This window comes from Aethalodelphis obliquidens, unplaced genomic scaffold (assembly GCF_003676395.1).
Source record: "Aethalodelphis obliquidens isolate GAN/ISIS:26980383/991018 unplaced genomic scaffold, ASM367639v1 scaffold72, whole genome shotgun sequence".
NCBI lineage: Eukaryota > Metazoa > Chordata > Mammalia > Artiodactyla > Delphinidae > Aethalodelphis > Aethalodelphis obliquidens.
This window is the reverse complement of record NW_020838016.1, coordinates 9,352,867-9,371,460: the sequence shown is the minus strand read 5'-3', so window position 1 is coordinate 9,371,460 and position 18,594 is coordinate 9,352,867. Positions and strand designations below refer to the sequence as shown.

The window sequence follows — 18,594 nt, the reverse complement described above, 5'->3', positions numbered from 1 at the left end:
TGCTTTACTGAAAAGTAAAACCATCTCCCCACCCCCCCAACCCCCAACAGTTTGACTTGTAGATTCAAATTCTAGCAGAGAAGGCGGACATATGGAGCCTCCATTTCTTTAAGCCCCTATTATTTATGGCCTTTTTGAAGTGAAATTTTATTTTATCCTTCCCCTTGAATGTCTTATAAAAGTTTTAATTTGGAATTTTTTTTTTTTTTTTTTTTGCGGTACGCGGGCCTCTCACTGTTGTGGTCTCTCCCGTTGCAGAGCACAGGCTCCGGACATGCAGGCTCAGCGGCCATGGCTCACGGGCCCAGCCGCTACGCGGCATGTGGGATCTTCCCGGACCGGGGCACGAACCCGCGTCCCCTGCATCGGCAGGCGGACTCGCTACCAGTGCGCCACCACGGAAGCCCAATTTTGAAATAATTTTAAAATAAAAGTGGCAGAAATAGGGCAGAGACCTCCTGAGTACCCTTCACCCAGATTCACCAATTGTCAACATTTTGCCACATATGCTTTATCACTCCCACTTTCTCCATATATAGAGATTATATTTTTTTTTCATCATTTGAAAGTAAGTAGCTCCTATCATACCCTTTCACTACTAAATATTTTGGTATATTTTTTCTAAGAATGAGGACATTTACTTAAAAAAAAGAGCACAATCCTCTGATCAAAAGCAAGAAATGAAACAATACAGTTATCTAGCCTGTGGACCATGTTTTGATTTCTCCAATTGCCCTTGGTCTTCATAGCAATTATTTTTTGTGGTTCAGAATCCAGTCCGGGATCATGCATTAAATTTAATTTTCATATGACTTTAGTCTTTTAAAATCTGGACTGTTTCTTTAAGCCTCCTTTGTCTTTCATGATTCTAATTTTTTTTAAGAACTCGGGCCATTATTTCATAGAATGTCTCTCAATTTGAATTTCTCAGTTGCTGCCTCATGATTAGATTTAGATTATACGTTTTGGGAAATACCTCAGAAGGGATACTGTATCCATTGCAGTGCACTTGAGGAGATGCATGATGTTGGTTTGTCTCATTGTTGGTTGTCATTTGGTAGCTTTGATCACCTTGGATGAAGTGGTATGTGCCAGGTTTCTGCACTGTAAAATTGGAATTAAGAGGTATTTTGTAGGGAAATATTTCAAGACTATGTAAATATCCTTTTGCTCACCAACTTTCATCTACTAGTTTTAGCATCTTTTGGTGATTCTTGCCCAATCCATTAATATCACAGTGTTTACAAATCGGTAGTTTTCTAACTGCTTCATTTCTTTATACATATTAGTTGGCATTGTATTGCAGAGAAGAGCTTTCCCTTCCTCCTCGTTATCTGTTTCTATCAGTATGGACTCCTGGATTATTATTTAATGGGTTTAGAATCTGTTCTAGTCTGTTGCTATCAGTATATACTTAGGTGCTTAATTGCCCCTTTAAACTGGCTTAAGTTGTCCCTTTAAGTTGTAGACCGTTTAAGCTGGCTCCTGTATACTTTTCATAGGTCTCCATCATTTTTTCGAGCCCATACTTACTTTAGGTACAACACACTGTTCTAGGTTTATCTTATACATTACCTGCCCAGTGCTGGGAGTGGCTGTTTCTCCAAGAAGCCCTGGTGTTGCTTTCAGTGGAGTATCTAAAACAGCACGGTATAATATTTCAAAGCCCAGTCTTTGTCACTTCTTGGCTGAGTTGATTTGGTCAAATTATTTAACATCTCTAAATCTCAATTTTTATCTGGAAAATGACAGTTAGAATGGTACCTATCTCACAGTGTTGTTGTGAGGGTTAATTTAGATAATTTAAAGAAGAATGCATGCCACATAGTAAATATGACATAAATGTTGCTTATTATTATTATTACATTATTATTCCCTTTTTTCCCTTTAACAGGATGTTCTTTTAAAGAATATTGAAGACGAAGTTTTTTGTTTTCTTTTGGTTTTTTGTTTTTTAATGGCTTTACAGAATTTTAAATTGAATACAATTTGACATGACGGCAAAAAATGTAAGTATCTGTAAATTTTTAAATGTAAGTATTTAAAAAATGAGTTGTACTTTTTCGTATGCATATTTGCTTTGTCATTCTGATTAATGAAATTCAGTTTACGGGCATTAGTTGATCACTGTTTTTGTTCCTGCAAAGAATGAGATAGTAAACTTTAACACTGTTGAATATTGTGCCAGGTTGCTCCATCTCAACAGCTGCAAAATTGCTATCTCCAGAAGGTTTCCCACTCCCCCACCCCTCCTGTTTTGTGTGCTGTGATAAATTTGTTTTGGTGCTTGCTGGAGACTTACTTGGCATTATTGAGAAAAATCACTGTTTTCTTTGGCTCACATTTTTTCTTTTGGGTTTACTCTTGGAAGTGTGTACAGTCAGATGTTATTCAGAAGAAGCTTGCTGTCCTCCATGAGATGATTTCTGAGGGAACATGAGACTTAGCTTTTTTGGAGAAGTTATTTCTGTTTTTCTTTTGCTTAAGGCTCTCACTTCTGAATCTACTTCCTTTCAAGTTACATTCTTATTATCACCCTGTATCAATGGATTTATTTCCAGTCATGGTGAAGGATTATGCCAGAAAAGAAATACTACAACATATAGGGAAATAATTTATTATAATTACTGTTCCCAGATTTTGTTGGAATATTTGATTACAGGTAACAGAAACCAGCTTGGGCTACCTTAAACAAAAAGGGAATTTATTATAAAGATACCGGATGTCTCAGGGAATTCAAGAGAAGGAATTTAGTGGGTCCTCAGAAAGATCTGGGTCCAGAAACTTGAAATCTACCAGGAATCGAAGCAGTATTTGGTTTCCATTTGTCATCTCTATTTGTTTCTGTGCATTGGCTTCATTACTCTCTGTCTCTCTGCAAAGCATCTTCCTCAGTTCTCAGTCAGCATCTTGATCTGCTTGTTACAGTACCAGCCTATTCAGAGAGAGAGAGAGAGAGAGAGAGAGAGAGAGAGAGAGAGAGAGGGGTGAGGGAAATGGGGGCAGGCAGCCCGACAAATCCTGTCTGCCTCTGTCAGTTCTAATTTCAGACTCCTTGGGAAGGACCTCTGGCACTACTCCAGCCTGATATCTGCTAGTAGTTTGGCTAGTTGTGACCAGAGGCAAGTGTTACATTGTATAAAAAGATCTTGTGAGCCAGACAGATAGTTCCAGATACTACCCATCATACATTTAAAGAAGAGCATCAAAAACAAACAAACAAACAAAAAACAGCCAAAACCCCAAAAAACACCCTGATTACTTATCTCTATTTTCCCCATTATTGACCTTGCTTTTAACACACAGGAGTAGCTATAAGCAGATATAGACTTTGGTTCATTATCATCTAATTAATTATTTTAGCATAAATTATCAGGAGTAGTCTGCTTTTTAAAAATTTTTTTTCATTGGGGTACATTTGTTTTACAGTGTTGCGTTAGTTTCTACTGTACAGCGAAGTGGTGTTGAGTTCCCTGTGCTATACAGCGGGTTCTCATTATTTATCTGTTTTATACATATTAGTGTATATATTGTCAATCCCAATCTCACAGTTCCAGCTTTCCCCCCTTGGTGTCCATACGTTTGTTCTCTACATCTGTGTCTCTATTTCTGCCTTGCAAACCGGTTCATCTGTACCATTTTTCTAGATTCCACACATATGGGTTAATATATGATATTTGTTTTTCGCTTTCTGACTTACTCTGTATGACAGTCTCTAGGTCCACCCACGTCTCTACAAATGACCCAATTTCATTTCGTTCGTGTGGTATATGTACCACATCTTCTTTATCCATTAAGAGTAGTCTGTTTTAATCTATGGCTCTTGTATATATTCGTTTAAGTGCTGTCTGGGGAAAAGAAGAAGCAAATTTTTAGTCTGTGTATTGGGAATTTTCTTCCAGGATATTTCCTTGATTTTCCCTCCTCTAGAAAAAAGAGAATATAAAAGTTATCCTGAGCAACAAGATGGTCAACATTCAAGTAGCAAGTATATTTTGGCTTAAAAATGTACCTTAAATCTTCCTAGCCATATGTACAGTTTGCCATATTAAAAGTTGTTTCCCTAAAGTAACAAAGCATTTGAACCAGTGGTAACTATTCTCCCATTATTTCATTTGTATATTTGGAAGTAATCAAAGAGTATGCAAACAGTTTCTCTTTCCGCTACAGCAACCTAGGGGGAAAGGGCTACGTCATGAGCTCACCCTCTTCGGATTCCTTGGAGTTGGGGACATGGAGAGGTCAGGCCTCAGACTGGGCTGAAGCATGTGGGAAAGAATTGAAATAGGCTAAACATCTAATCAAGTTCGCTAGCCATTCTGCAGTAGATAAGAACATTTTTGTGACTTTTAATATATTTTGTCGAGGTACTTACGGGAAGGCTCATACCAGTTTACAATACCATGAACAACTCGTTCTCATCTCCCCCCTCCCTATCTCTCTCCAACAAATAGATGTGTCTGACGCTGTTCCGGGCTCCTACCTTCTTGGGGTTTATAGTGTAGTGAGAGAAGATGGTAAATATATAATGTCAGATAACGATAACAGTTATGAAGAAAAATAAAACAGGGTAAGAGGAGAGAAAGTGACAGCGATGAGGGAGATCTCTTTCAACGAGGTGTTCAGAAGAGTCCTCTTTAAGGAAATGATGTTTAGACAGAAGAATGCTCTTCAGTCTCAGTGCAAGAAGAAGGAGCCAGCCATGTGAATATCTGGGGAAAGAGCATTCCAGGTAGAGTCCGGAGAAAGTGAGGCTGTTCAAAGAGCAGCAAAGGACCAGTTGATAAGACGGAACAGAGTAATTAAGCCGGGGAGAGTGCGAGGCTCCAGGTCATGGGGAGCCTCAAACACTGGGGTGAGCAGCGTGTGTTTTAAATGTCAGTGGGGAGCTATTGGAGGTTTTGAGGATGGTTTCATGTCCTGACTTAGCATTTTCAAAAGCTTGTCTGGCTGCTGAGTGAATAGACTGCAGAGGGGCATAGTAGAAGTGGGGAACTCATTTGGTACTTGTCCCAGTAGTTCAGACATCAGAGTATGGTGACTTGAGCTGGGGTAATGATATTAGAGTTGGGGAAAAGTAGTTGAATCTAAGATGTATTTGAAGGGACAGCCACCAGGACTTATTGAGTAATTAGGATATGGGGACAGGGAAGAGGTTAAAGATTTCTCAGCATTTGGCTTGTGTAACTGGGTAAGTGCCTTTGCGGTTTAATGAGAAGAGGAACCCTTGGGGAAGTGCAGGATTTTGTGGCAAACTCAAAAATTGTTTTGAATATATTAAAGTTGAGGGACCATGAAAACATCCAGGTGGAGATATTGACCAGGCAGTTAATATAATGATTAATAATGACTCTGGAGCTCAGGGGAAAGCTTGGGGCTGCATATAAAAATTTTGGAGTCATTTCATATTAGATTGATTATTTTAAAGCAGTATGATTCCATGAGATTATATAGTTCATGCGTGGCTAGAGAATACATAAGGACCAAGGTCTGAATGCAGGGAATATCCAACAACTGGGGAGGAGGAGAGGCAGCAAAGGACACTGAAGGAATGGACAGAAAGGAAGGAAAGAACGTTACCCTGATGATGTGGAAGCCAAGTGAAGACGGTGTTTCAGGAAGTGGGGGTGGAGTGATAATTGTGTCACATGCCGCTGAAAAGTGACTCTTAGATATAGAAGAGATTGCGCAGATTTTATGGAAGAATTATTATTATTATTGTTATTTTTGCGGTATGTGGGCCTCTCACTGTTGTGGCCTCTCCCGTTGCGGAGCACAGGCTCTGGACGTGCTGGGCTCACGGGCCCAGCCGCTCCGCGGCACGTAGGATCCTCCCGGACCGTGGCACGAACCCGTGTCCCCTGCATCGGCAGGCGGACTCTCAACCACTGCGCCACCAGGGAAGCCCTGTGGAAGCATTATTAAACATATGTTCAAATATTTGCATCTTCAGTTCCTGTTTCTCATTTTGCATTTCTCTTATGAGAACAGTTTTTTGTGAAACGTTAGTTTTGCCTCAGCCATGCCATCCTAGGTCTCTTATGGTTGCAGGTGTTAGAAACCCTATTCAGAATCACTTAAGGCAAAACGTGGAATGTGTTGATTGGCATAACTGAAAAGTCTGGAGTACTCTGGCTTCAAATACAACCGGGTTCAGGGAAATGATAGGCATCAGGGCTCTGCCTCCCTTTTTCCAACTCTTGGCTCTATATTGTGGCATAATAGCCTACATTGGCCTTATAATGCTTCTCTCAGAAGAAGAGAGGGAACTTTTCTTTTTTAGTATTTATATTTCAAATTCCATGGAGGAGCTTTGGTTAACTCTGCTTGGCCCACACGCTTAGACAAGTAGAGAAGGAAGTAGGGTACCATAAGTGGTTTGCTGCTTCACTGTGAGTCATGGGTCCACTCCTATTGTCATAGCACATTTGAGGCTCCAAGATGAACAGCCCTACCAGAACTGCAGGGAGTGTGGGATGTTTCATCTTGCAAAAGGAAGTTCTGCAGAGCTGATTCATTGTATCTGGGACAAAATTGTTATCAGGTAGTATCTAGTATCCAGTGATACTCTTCTAGTATCTCCAAAAATGGAGATGTGTTCTCACTTAAGTTCACTTAGTATACAATAAAGAATTTGAAAGATGCTTTGAGGTGTTATTTTTTGCCTTGTCAAAGAATCTTTTAACAATATGTAAGCCATAATACTCATTACAGAAAAATTAGAAAGTACAGATAAAGAAAAGAAACTAGCCTAGAGATTATCAGCAAAATTCTGCCTAAGAACACATCTGGCATATACACAAATATATATATATATACACCAAAATCTATGTATACTATATTTTTTTAATAAAAATGAGGCCAGACTGTTTTGTAACCTACTATTTAGCTTAGTCTCTATGATGAAAACCTTTTATTGTCTTGATAACTCTGTAACATCATGTTAAATTGCTCTTTTATGTTATCTATTCTATGGACATTACACTAGTTTCCTAATATTGGCCGTTATTTCCATTTTTTCTCTTTTTTTTTAACTTTTTGTTTATTTTTGTTTACTCATTGGATTATTTCCATGAAACAAAAGTCTTATGAAATTACTGGCCCAAAGAGTATGTACTTTTTGGACTCTTGATTCATATTGCTAAATTGCATTTCAGAAAGGTTGCACCAATTTACATATTCACCGGTGGTGTATGAGAGTGCCATTTCCCTTTATTTTCTTTCTAATCTTGGTCAATCTAATCAGCAAAAAAATGGTATGTAATTTACTACATTTCTCTAATTGTTAGTTAGGTCAAATTGGTATTCTCTGTGTTTATTGGTCATTTGTGTCTCTCTTATGAATTGTCTAGGTCAGTGTTGAAGTAGTAAGGCCATTGCCCTTTGAATTAACTACCCAAACTTGAATATTGCTTTGCCATTAACAAACATGTTCACATAATTATTTAATTTGGTCTAAAGAGCTGTCTGAGTTGTACACATGTGTATTGTCATTCTCATTTTGCAGTGACTGTTCTAAGAATACCTTGCTTGTGAATGAATGGTAGAGCTGAACTTTGACCACAGACAATCTTGCTTTGAATCTTTCAGTTATATCAGTCTGAAATGTTAAAGATCAGTGAAATTATAATGCTGTTATTGGGGAATATCGTTTGACTCTTAACATTTGGGCTTTGGATATTTTTTATTCAATAGACATTTAGTGACTGCTTACAGTATGCAACACAGTGTTTGAATATCCTGATAGAAAACTTTTCTCAGGATCTTATTAGATGAAAAATTTTATATAAAATCAGTTTACTTTTTTCTCTTGATCTGAGAAACATTATATAGAAAGATCCTTTTTAAATGGACAGAATAAAGAAAGAATAGCTAATATTTTTAAATGCCTTTCCTACCCAACCTTTTCTACTTGCATATCTACTTTTTCTTTGAATCTTTAAACTATACAGTGTTTATGAAAGCAGAAATTAATACATTTTTGAAGTTTTAATTAAATAAATTTTAGTAGTATTTATTTAAGCTCTGAATACAAACACCTCCCCTCCATCCATTAGACCAAAAGTACACACACTATTGATTTACAATTGACTTTTATCTTTTTGGGGTATAACCTGTTGTTCACTAAGGTGCAGGTGTACAGCTGCTTAAAACATTTCCTAATTCGTTTGCTACTTCACTTAGAAGCAGCAAAAGTTAAACAGTAAGAGCAGGTGTTTAAATGTAACAGTAATCCAGTAACTGAACTCTCGCCTGTGAATATGTGGTTTTGGTTGAGGTTTTTGCCGTTATCTTTGTATAATAACAAAAAGGTATAAACGGATACTTTTGAAGTTATTGTAATGTATTAAATAATCACATTGTATGAAGCATGGAATATATTAAAGGCTGTCTTTGCCTTCTTTGCTTTCTGTGTACAGTAGAGCACCAACAAACATTTCGCCTTTCTCTTTTTTTGTAGTAGAAGAGCTTAAAAAGGAGAGGCATGTTAGTGATCACAGTAAACTCTTGGCATTTACAAATTGAACGCTTAACGTTAGTATTTGTGAGCAGCTCTGGAAATCCATGCAGTGGTATTTTGTTGGAAATTGTGTTGCAAAAGGTTTACTTCTCATAGAATACTTATGAGAAGCTAGACAGAATTAAGGATCTGCACCATTATCTACATAGAATTAAGAGGCTATGTTTTAGATGCCTCTGTCTTCAGCCGCTTCCATAAAAATTTAATATGAGATGCCAGACATAGGTTTGCATCAGAATTACTTTTCTATGATGTGAGCGATATGTAGAAATATTTCTGGTAGCATCTCTTGAAAAAAAGAAATAGCTGTTAGTAGAACATCTGAATTCCTAAATAATGAAATAATTAGCTCTTATATTATGAAATTATAAAGTATCAAATGAGTGGTTTTGAAGAATATACAGTGTTAAAGCAGTGGATAGTTTAAAAACATAAAGCAAGTACACAGATACAAACTTGCAGAACTACGTGTGCCTTAAAATCCTTTCGGTGTGTTAGTACTTTGAGGGGATGTTTGGGGTACCAAATTAGCGTGGATGTTTCAAGGTTACAAATCTACAAGGATTAAAACAATAATACAGTAGTAACAGTAGAACCATTTATTGGATACTTGCTTTGTGACAAGTTTTTAAAAATAGAGGGTTTTTTCCTGCTGGCTCTATCTATAATGAAATTTTAAAACTCTGCTTGCTGATACTACCATATTCAGCTTATGATTCCAAGTAGTCCAGTAGACATCACATTAAAAGAAATATATTGTCTAAAGGAGAATTTATGAACACACTTGCTTTAGGTAGTCCCTCAAGTATCTTACAAACAGTAATGAACATTAAAATGGATGGAGCACTTTGTGCCAAGCCCTGTGCTTTACATGAATTCTTTTTCTTAATCTTTCTAACAACCTGAATTGGTAAGCACCTTTAGCGGCCTCTAATTTATGGACGAGGAGACCGAGATATAGAGAGCTTGTGTGACTTGACCACGGCCATACACATAGTGGGCTTGATGAACTGCAGGATGAACCCAAGGCCAGTGGACCTCATGTCTGCGTTATGGTATTAATGGTCTTTATTTGGTCCATTACAGGTCATAATGTTTAAAAGCATTATATACAGTGATTGTGAACAGTAAAAATTAGGGGCAGCAATGAGGGTGGAATTTTGGTATATCTTTTGCAAACTTCATGGTTGCCAGATTACTTGCTTTCAAAAAAAAACCATCAGTGAAATCTGTAGATCTCACATCTGCTCATAAGTAACATTATTTCATTAATTTTTATCTTGATCTGGACAGTGCATTATTTTTCCCATTTCAAGCAAAATGACAATGTTTTAATCCAGCTCCTATAGTTGATATCATTAACTCATCTTTATGTGACAATGTATAATATTTGATATGGACCTCTGGTGGAAGGTTATTAATAATAGCTTATTAAGTGATCACATATTATTTAAGATCCTATGTATAATTTTTTAAACTGTTTTATTCAGGTTGGTTTGACTTCTACAAATGCAGAATTAAGAGGATTTATAGATCAGAATCTCAGTCCAACAAAAGGTAAGGACAGTTGAATAAAAATTTTCTGCATTGAGCTAGTTTTATTGCATTTGCTATATAAAATAAACAGTTAAATGAAGAATTACTTTATGTATAATAATTATATAATATTACTGTGTTATAGTCCAAAGAACTGTCATATTCCAAAGAACTTTTATCATATAAAAGTCAGTTACCTCTGAGAGGTGGGGGGGGGGAGAGAGAGAGAGAGAGAGAGAGAGGGAGAGAGTTTTGAGAGACCCTATTTGCTAGTGGTTTAACTTTTAAGGAATACAGTAGAATGAATGAATATATATGTAATTCCTTTGTGTAAAGTAGATGGTTTACTGGGAGAATGCTTATATCAGAAATCTGATCCATCCATACAAGAATTTGTGCAGGACACTTGTCAGTATCTTTCACCATATATCTTTCAACAGTATCTTTTAGTATGTAGAAATAACATCTGAAATCTTTATGGTTGAAATGATATGGTGTTTGGGATTGGCTTCAGAATAATCCAGTGAGGGAAGAAGAGTAAAGTGAGTGGAATTATAGATAAAACAGAATTCTCTGTGAGTTGGTTAATGGTTTAAGCTGGGTAATAGTTATACGGGGTTTCATTATTCTTGTCTCTCTTCCTTTGTATATGTTTAAATTTTTCCATTATACATATATAAAGGTAAAAACAAAAGTGTCTACTGTTACAATACAGATAGCTATGAGAGAAACATCAGCTTCCTCAAAGGCTTTATGTCTAAGGTGGGCTATGTATGTCTAAGGTGGAGAGAAGGCTAGAGAAATCTGTATTTCAGTATAAAAATTGCTAGTTTAAGAGTAGAAATGGTCTGTAGAAGTATTCTAAGAATTAAAATGTATTATGAAGCAATGAAAGAGATACTTGAAGCCTTGATGCTTGTCATTTTTTCCCCAGTTTTTTAAAATTGTGGTAAAACACACATAACATAAAATTTACCACTTCAACCATTTTTAAGTGTACAGTTTGGTGGCATTTAAGTACATTCATATTGTGCAACCATCAACACCATTCATATCTGTAACTCTTCATCTTGCAAAACTAAAATTCTACACCCATTAAACAATTTCCTATTTTCTCCTCCTCCTTTAAACCTCTGGCAAGAACCATTCTACTTTCTGTATCTATGATTTTCACTACTCTACGTACCTCATATAAGTAGAATTATACAGTATTTGTCTTTTTGTGACTGGCTTATTTTGCTTAGTGTCCTCAAGTTTCACCCATGGGGTAGCATATGGCCGAATTCCCTTCCTTTTTAAGGCTGGATACCATTCCATTTTAAGTATGTACCACATTTTGCTTATCCATTCATCCATCAGTGGACACATGGGTTGCTTCCATATTTTAGCTATTGTGAGTGATGCTGCTGTGAACTGGGAGTACAGATATCTTTTTGAGACCCTGATTTAGTTCTTTCGGATATAGTCCAAAAGTGGAATTGCTGGGTCATATGTCATATGGGTCAAATAACAGAATTATTTTTAATTTTTTGAGGAATTGCCATTTCGATTTTTACAGCAGCTGTACCATTTTACATTCCCATCAACAGTGCACAAGGGTTCCAGTTTCGTCACAGTGTTCTTGCCAACACTTAACTTATTATAGCCATCGTTATAGGTGTGAAGTGATATCTTATTGTGGTTTTGATTTGCATTTCCCTAATGACTAGTAATATTGAACGTATTTTCATGTGCTTATTTGCTATTCATATATCTTCTTTAAAGAAATGTCTACTCAAGTCTTTTGCCCGTTTTTGAATTGGATTTTTTGTTCTTTGTTGTTGAGTTCTAGAAGTTTTTATGTTCTGGATATTAATTCCTTATGAGATAAATGATTTGCAAAAATTTTCTCCCATTCATCAGGTTGTCTTTTTGCTTCCTTGATAGTATCCTTTGATGTGCAAAACTTCTTTGTTTTGATGAAGTCCAGTTAATCTATTTTTTCTACTATTGCCTGTGATTTTGGTGTCATTTCCATTTAGTGGTTGCCAAATCCAGTGTCACGAAAATTTTCCCCAATGTTTTCTTCCATGAATTTTAAAGTTTTAGCTCTTTGGTTTAGGTCTTTGATCCATTTTGAGTTAATTTTTGTATATGATACAAAGTCAGGGTCAAACTGACATAAGGATATCCAGTTTTCCCAGTACCATTTGTCAAAAAGACTGTCCTTTGACCATCGAATGGTCTTAGCACCCCTGTCAAAAATCAGTTGGCCATATATGTGAGGATTTACTTCTGGACTTTTTATTCTATTGCATTGGTCTATATGTCTGTCCATATATCAATACCATAATGTTTTAATTACTGTAGTTTTGTAGTATGTTTCAAAGTCAAAAGGTGTGAGTCCTCCTACTTTATTCTTCTTTGAGATTGTTTTGGCTATTTAGGATCTCTTGCAATTCCGCATGAATTTGAAGATTACATTTCCCATTTCTGTGGAAAAGGCTGTTAGATTTTTTAAAAAAATTTATTTATTTATTCATTAACTTTTGGCTGCATTGGGTCTTCGCTGCTGCACGCGGGCTTTCTCTAGTTGCAGTGAGTGGGGGCTACTCTTTGTTGCGGGGCACAGGCTTCTCATTGTGGTGGCTTCTCTTGTTGCAGAGCACAGGCTCTAGGCGTGTGGGCTTCAGTAGTTGTGGCACACGGGCTTCAGTAGTTGTGCCTCGCGAGCTCTAGAGCGCAGGCTCAGTAGTTGTGGCACACGGGCTTAGTTGCTCAGCGGCATGTGGGATCTTCCCGGACCAGGGCTCAAACCCGTGTCCCCTGCATTGGCAGGCGGATTCTTAACCACTGTGCCACCAGGGAAGCCCAGGCTGTTAGATTTTTGATAGAGATTGCATTGAATCTCTAACTCACTTTGGTTTTATTGACATCTTAACAATGCTATGTCTTCTTATTTATGAACATATTCAATTTGTGTAAGCCTTCTTTAATTTTACCATTTCTTTTTGAAGTCATGAAAAGGTTCTGGAAATAGTGGTTGTAGCTATATAACCTTGTGTATATACTGGAAATCAGTGAATTTTTGGGTATGTGAATTATACCTTGATTTAAACAAAAAACATTTTCTTCAACTTAATCTGTCCTTCCAGCCCTCATTTGTTTTCCCCAACATTATCAGACTTCTTGAAAGAAGCTATACACTTACAGTCCCATTCTCAGCTTTCATTCACTTCTCTGCCCAATGTAATCTGGCTTTTGACTCCATTAATCCATTGAAACTGCCCTTGATTTTGTCTTTTTTTGTTTTCGGTTTATCAGCTTTTGGCACAGTTAATGTGCCCCCCACCCTTTAAAAATAACCTTTTAATTTTAGAACAGTTTTAGGTTTATAGAGAAATCACAGAAATAGTACAGAGAGGTCTCATAAACCCCTCACTCAGTTTCCCTACTGTTGACATCCTACATTATTCTAGTACAGATTTTATAATGAATGAGCCAGTATTGATACATTATAATGAATACAAGTTCATACTTTATTCAGACTTCCTTAGTCTGTAGCTAATGTCCTTTTTCTGTTCCAGGAGAGCATTCAGGATACCATGTTACATTTCATGATCATGCATCCTTTGCTTCTTTTGGCTGTGACAGTATCTCAGACTTCCCATGTTTTTAATAACTTGACAGTTTTGAGGTGTACTGGTTAGGTATTTTGTAGAATGTCCCTGAATTGGGATTTTTCTAATTGTTTTTCTCATACTTAGATTGGGGTTATAGGTTTTTGAGAGAAAGACCACAGAGATAAAGGGCCATTTTCATCACAACATATTAAGGGTATCAACATGACTTATCATTATTGGTGTGAGCCTTGGTCACTTGGCTGATGTAGTGTTTGTCATGTTTCTCTACTGTAAAGGCACTCTCTGTAAAGGCACTCTCTACCCCTTCCCCCTTTCCATACCATAGTCTTTGGAAGGAATTCATTATGTGGAGCCCACACTTGAGGAGTGGAGAGTTTGCTCCACTTCTTTGAGTTGTGAATATCTACGTGATTTGTTTGGAATTCTTCCACCCTAGATTGTCTCTTCTCCCCCATTTATTTATTTAGTTAGTTAATTCTTTCTTTATACCAGTATGGACTCATGGATATTTGATGTACAGTCTGGGTCATAGTGTAATACTACTTCAGTTTTTTTGCTCAAATTGTTAGGACTATGGCCTTTGGGAGCGTGCAGTTGCTTTTCTGTGTCCCTTTGACATATTTCCAGCCCATTCCTCAGATCAGCCATTTTCCGAAAGAGTCCTGATTCCTTTTTATAGAGAATGTTGTTAGAAATCAAGGTCTCGGTGCTAAGCGAGCTCATCGTTACTAGGGTGGTGTCTTTCTTTTTGAATCACTGTTTTTCTTTGTGTCTGTGATACCACACTTTTTCAGTCTTACAGGAAGCAGTACAGTGTAGTGGTTAAGAACAAGGGCTCTGGAGGATGAGGGTGTAATCTTGGTTGCACTTCTTATACTCCACCAAATGTGTAAATCTGAGCAAGGTGATCTCTAAGCCAAAATGTCACATCTATAACGATGCAGATAATAATGGTAAATTGCTCATAGGGTATGTAAGGATTAAATGAGGTAGTGCACGTAAATCACTTAGTACAACCCTAGCACATAGTAAGCATTCATTAAGTGCTTACTCCTTTTCCTCTTGTTAATATTTTCATCTTCCTTTTTGGCCATTCCCTTCAGTCTACTCTCCTAGCTCTTCTTTTGTTTGTCTTCTAAATGTTAGTGTTCCATGGTTTTTTGTTGTTGTTGTTGTTTTTTGTGGTACGCGGGCCTCTCACTGCTGTGGCCTCTCCCGTTGCGGAGCACAGGCTCCGGACGCGCAGGCTCAGCGGCCATGGCTCACGGGCCCAGCCGCTCCGCGGCATGTGGGATCCTCCCGGACCGGGGCACAAACCCGTGTCCCCTGCATCGGCAGGCGGACTCTCAACCACTGCGCCACCAGGGAAGCCCTCCATGGGGTTTTTGTCTTAGTTTTTTTTCCTCATCTTGTACATTTTCCCTAGGCAATTTCATCTATTCTCACTGCTTTTACTTTGTGTATGATTGATTCTCAAATCTGTACCTCCGGCCCAAACCTTTGTATTGAGTTTTTGTGTATTTAACTGCTTATGGGACACCTTCATTTGAGTAACTTATATGCATCTCAGACTCAGTCTGTCCATAATTAAAGTGATTATTTCACCCTCTCAAAACCTACTTTCCCTTTTCTTTATCTTACTGGATAGTATAGTAGTACCTTTCACCCTTTGCCCAAACCAGAAACTGAAGCATCATCTTTGACTCCTTTTTTGACCTCTCTGCTCCCAGTCAAATCACTTACAAGACTTGTTGATTCCAGCTACATATCTCAGTTCTCCCCACCCGCTTTCTCTATTCCACTGCTATTATCTTAGTTCAGACTACGATAAACTATTTCCTGGATTACTGTAGCTATTTTACTTGCTTTGAGATTTTATGTCTTTCTATTTCATTCACTGTACTATAGCTACATACTTTTTCTCAAACACAAATCTGAACAAGTCTTCCCCAGTTAAAAAAACATTTTTTGTTCCTTATTGCCCTCAAGATAAAGTCCAAACTCCAGTTTAAAAGATCCTTCATGATATGGTTCTTGCTTTCATCTTTAGCCTTGTCTCAGACATTTATGCTTCTGCTACACTGAACTACATTCTCTCTTGTCTGTCTGTCCCTCTTCTCCCTCCCCTCCCCTCCCCTCCCTTTTCTCTCTCTCTCTCTCTCTCTCTCTCTCTCTCTGTCTGTCTTTCTGTATTCTCTTCTCTGTACCTATAATGCCATACCTCTCTGACAGCATCCTCACTTCATTCCTGATAGATATACATTTCACCTGGCTAATTTCTGTTCATTCCTAGCATCTAAGTTTAGGTCTTACACCCACTTGGCCCATAAGCCTCTAATACTCTCTACTTATCCTGATTGCAGTATTTATCACACTGGACTTTAATTTTACTGATTTACTTATTGGTCCCCACCTGACTCCATGAAGTCAGAGACTTTTTTATCTTATTCATCACTGTTTCTGTAGAATAGATACTTCAAAGTAACTATTCCATAGTAGCTGTCCCAAACTGGAAATTTGTTGAAAGAATGCGTGTCTTTCCTTCTACCTATAATTCCCTTGGCCACTGGGCAAATTCCTGTTTATGCTTTAAAATCTAGCTGAGCACAAATTCCTCTGTACCTCCTTGTTACTGAGCCTCCTTTGTGTTAACCTTTGGACCCTGTAGATACTTTGTGATTGTCCTTATCACATTATATTGTGTTTCTTTATAAGATTGTCCTTTCTTTTTTTACTAGACTCTGAGCTCTTTAAGGACAGCGTCTTTTTTTTATATATATAAATTTATTTATATTTTATTTACTTTATTTTTGGCTGCATTGGGTCTTCAGTTGCCGCGTGCAGGCTTTCTCCAGTTGTGGCGAGTGGGGGCTTCTCTTCGTTGTGGTGAGCACGGGCTCTTGTTGCTGAGCACGGGCTCTAGGAGCACATGCTTCAGTACTTGCAGCACGTGGGCTCAGTAGTTGTGGCTTGCGGGCTTAGTTGCTCCGCGGCATGTGGGATCTTCTTGGACCAGGGCTCGAACCTGTGTCCCCTGCACTGGCAGACGGATTCTTAACCATTGCACCACCAGGGAAGCCCAGGGTCTTTTTTCATATTTTTGTCTTTAGAGTCTAGCTTGGCATCTAGCGCAGTTATATATATTCAGTAAATTTTTAAAAGTTTATTTTTTATTGAAATATAGTTAATTTACAACATTGTGTTAGTTTCTGGTGTACATCAAAGTGATTCAGTTATACATATAAATATATTCTTTTTCATATTATTTTCCATTATAGGTTATTACAAGTTATTGAATATAGGTCCCTGTGCTATACAGTAGGACCTTGTTGTTTATCTATTTTATATATAGTAGTTTGTATCTGCTAACCCCAAACTCCTAATTTATCCCTCCCCTCCCTTCCCTTTTGCATACTAAGTACATATTGAACTGCAAGAGCTTGTTTTGCCATAGCATTTCCAGACTTTTAATGCAAATATTTACTTATCTAACCTTTGAGAAATGTATAAAGAAGGAACTTGCCTTGAATGCCTTTTGAAACAAAGTGTTAAGGTATTCAGTGAGGAAGGTTTCTGAGCTTTTTGTCTTAGGGCATCTATCTAAGAGTTGGAGGTCTAAAAGTTACATAATTAATTAAAATAAGAACAAGCCTGAAGATGATTTTATTCTGCCATAACCAGGCGAGTAGCAGAGGATTCGAAAGCAGTTGAGTATTCATATATCCTTGTCATAAATCATGTAATTGTGTATTATTTTTTATTTTATTTTACTTTATTATAAATTTATTTCCGGCTGTGTTGGGTCTTCGTTGCTGCGCATGGGCTTTCTTTAGTTGAGGCGAGCGGGGTCTACTCTTCATGGCAGTGTGTGGGCCTCTCATCGTGGTGACTTCTCTTATTGCAGAACATGGGCTCTAGATGTGTGGGCTTCAGTAGTTGTGGCTCTCGGGTTCAGTAGTTGTGGCTCGTGGGCTCAGTAGTTGTGGCTCACGGGCTCTAGAGCGCAGGCTCAGTAGTTGTGGCACATGGGCTTAGTTGCTCCGCGGCATGTGGGATCTTCCCAGACCAGGGATCGAAACCATGTCCCCTGCATTGGCAAACAGATTCTTAACCACTGCACCACCAGGGAAGCCCTGTATTATTTTTTTAAATGAAAGAAAAAGATAGTGTAACTCAGGGCTTCATTATCTCTAGTGTTGAAAGCCCAGCGGAACCTTTGTTGAAGTCAGGGATTCCTTCATTATCTGAGAGGTACATGCTGTTTCTTGGGCTATATCTTTGGGTGGTTCTGGCATGTGAAAGAGGCCATATTTGCCTGTAAGCTGTATGCGTTTCTCAGGCAGCTGCTGTGGGCTGAATTGCTTGTGTCTCTGCAGGTAGATGAGCCCTGCCGTGTATCCTCCTCTTGCTCCTTTATGTCCTCAGCAGAGCTAGCAGTGCCACCTTGCCAGCTCCTTCATTGCTTGCACATCAGATTGAAAATATGTGTATCTTTTACTCACTGCCAGTTCTGCACTGTCCAAGAGATTGCAGTAGCCTACAGCTATGGAAATGACAACCTACTAAAAGGAATGCAGCAACTCAAAAGAGGGAATATCCCTGGATAATCAGATTCCTCCTATGGAGGCAGAACTAATGGAAAGGTAAGAGAGAGCATGACAGGAAGAAAGAAGAATGGAACTCTCAAGAGGATACAGTTGGAACACCAAGAAAGTTGTTTTGGAACTAAAAATATATTCACAAGTCTTGAATCTAAGGAAGATTAAAAACAAAAAAATGGCCAAAGATGTACCATGAGCAAAACAATATTGATACTAAATAAATATACTAACAGCCTCAAGCTATTAAAGGGACAAAGAGATATATTGTATTGTGATGAAAGGAACAATCTACCCAACAATCCAATTTTTAGGA

The 18,594-nt window shown here is 37.9% G+C and overlaps 1 protein-coding gene across 5 annotated transcripts in view; it reads left to right on the top strand.

Moving 5' to 3' along the window:
- Positions 1–18,594, top strand: part of TFDP2 (transcription factor Dp-2) — a 171,714-nt gene that overhangs the window by 37,204 nt on the left and 115,916 nt on the right. For 4 of the 5 annotated variants that reach the window (XM_027091591.1, XM_027091589.1, XM_027091588.1 and 1 more), the window contains exons 2-3: positions 1,895–2,009; positions 10,012–10,078. In XM_027091591.1, coding sequence (XP_026947392.1) covers positions 1,995–2,009; positions 10,012–10,078 — 82 coding nt within the window. In that variant the 5' untranslated portion in view covers positions 1,895–1,994. Of the gene's footprint in view, positions 1–1,894; positions 2,010–10,011; positions 10,079–18,198; positions 18,324–18,594 lie in introns of those variants that run through there. The other variant, XM_027091592.1, reaches the window with a different exon arrangement.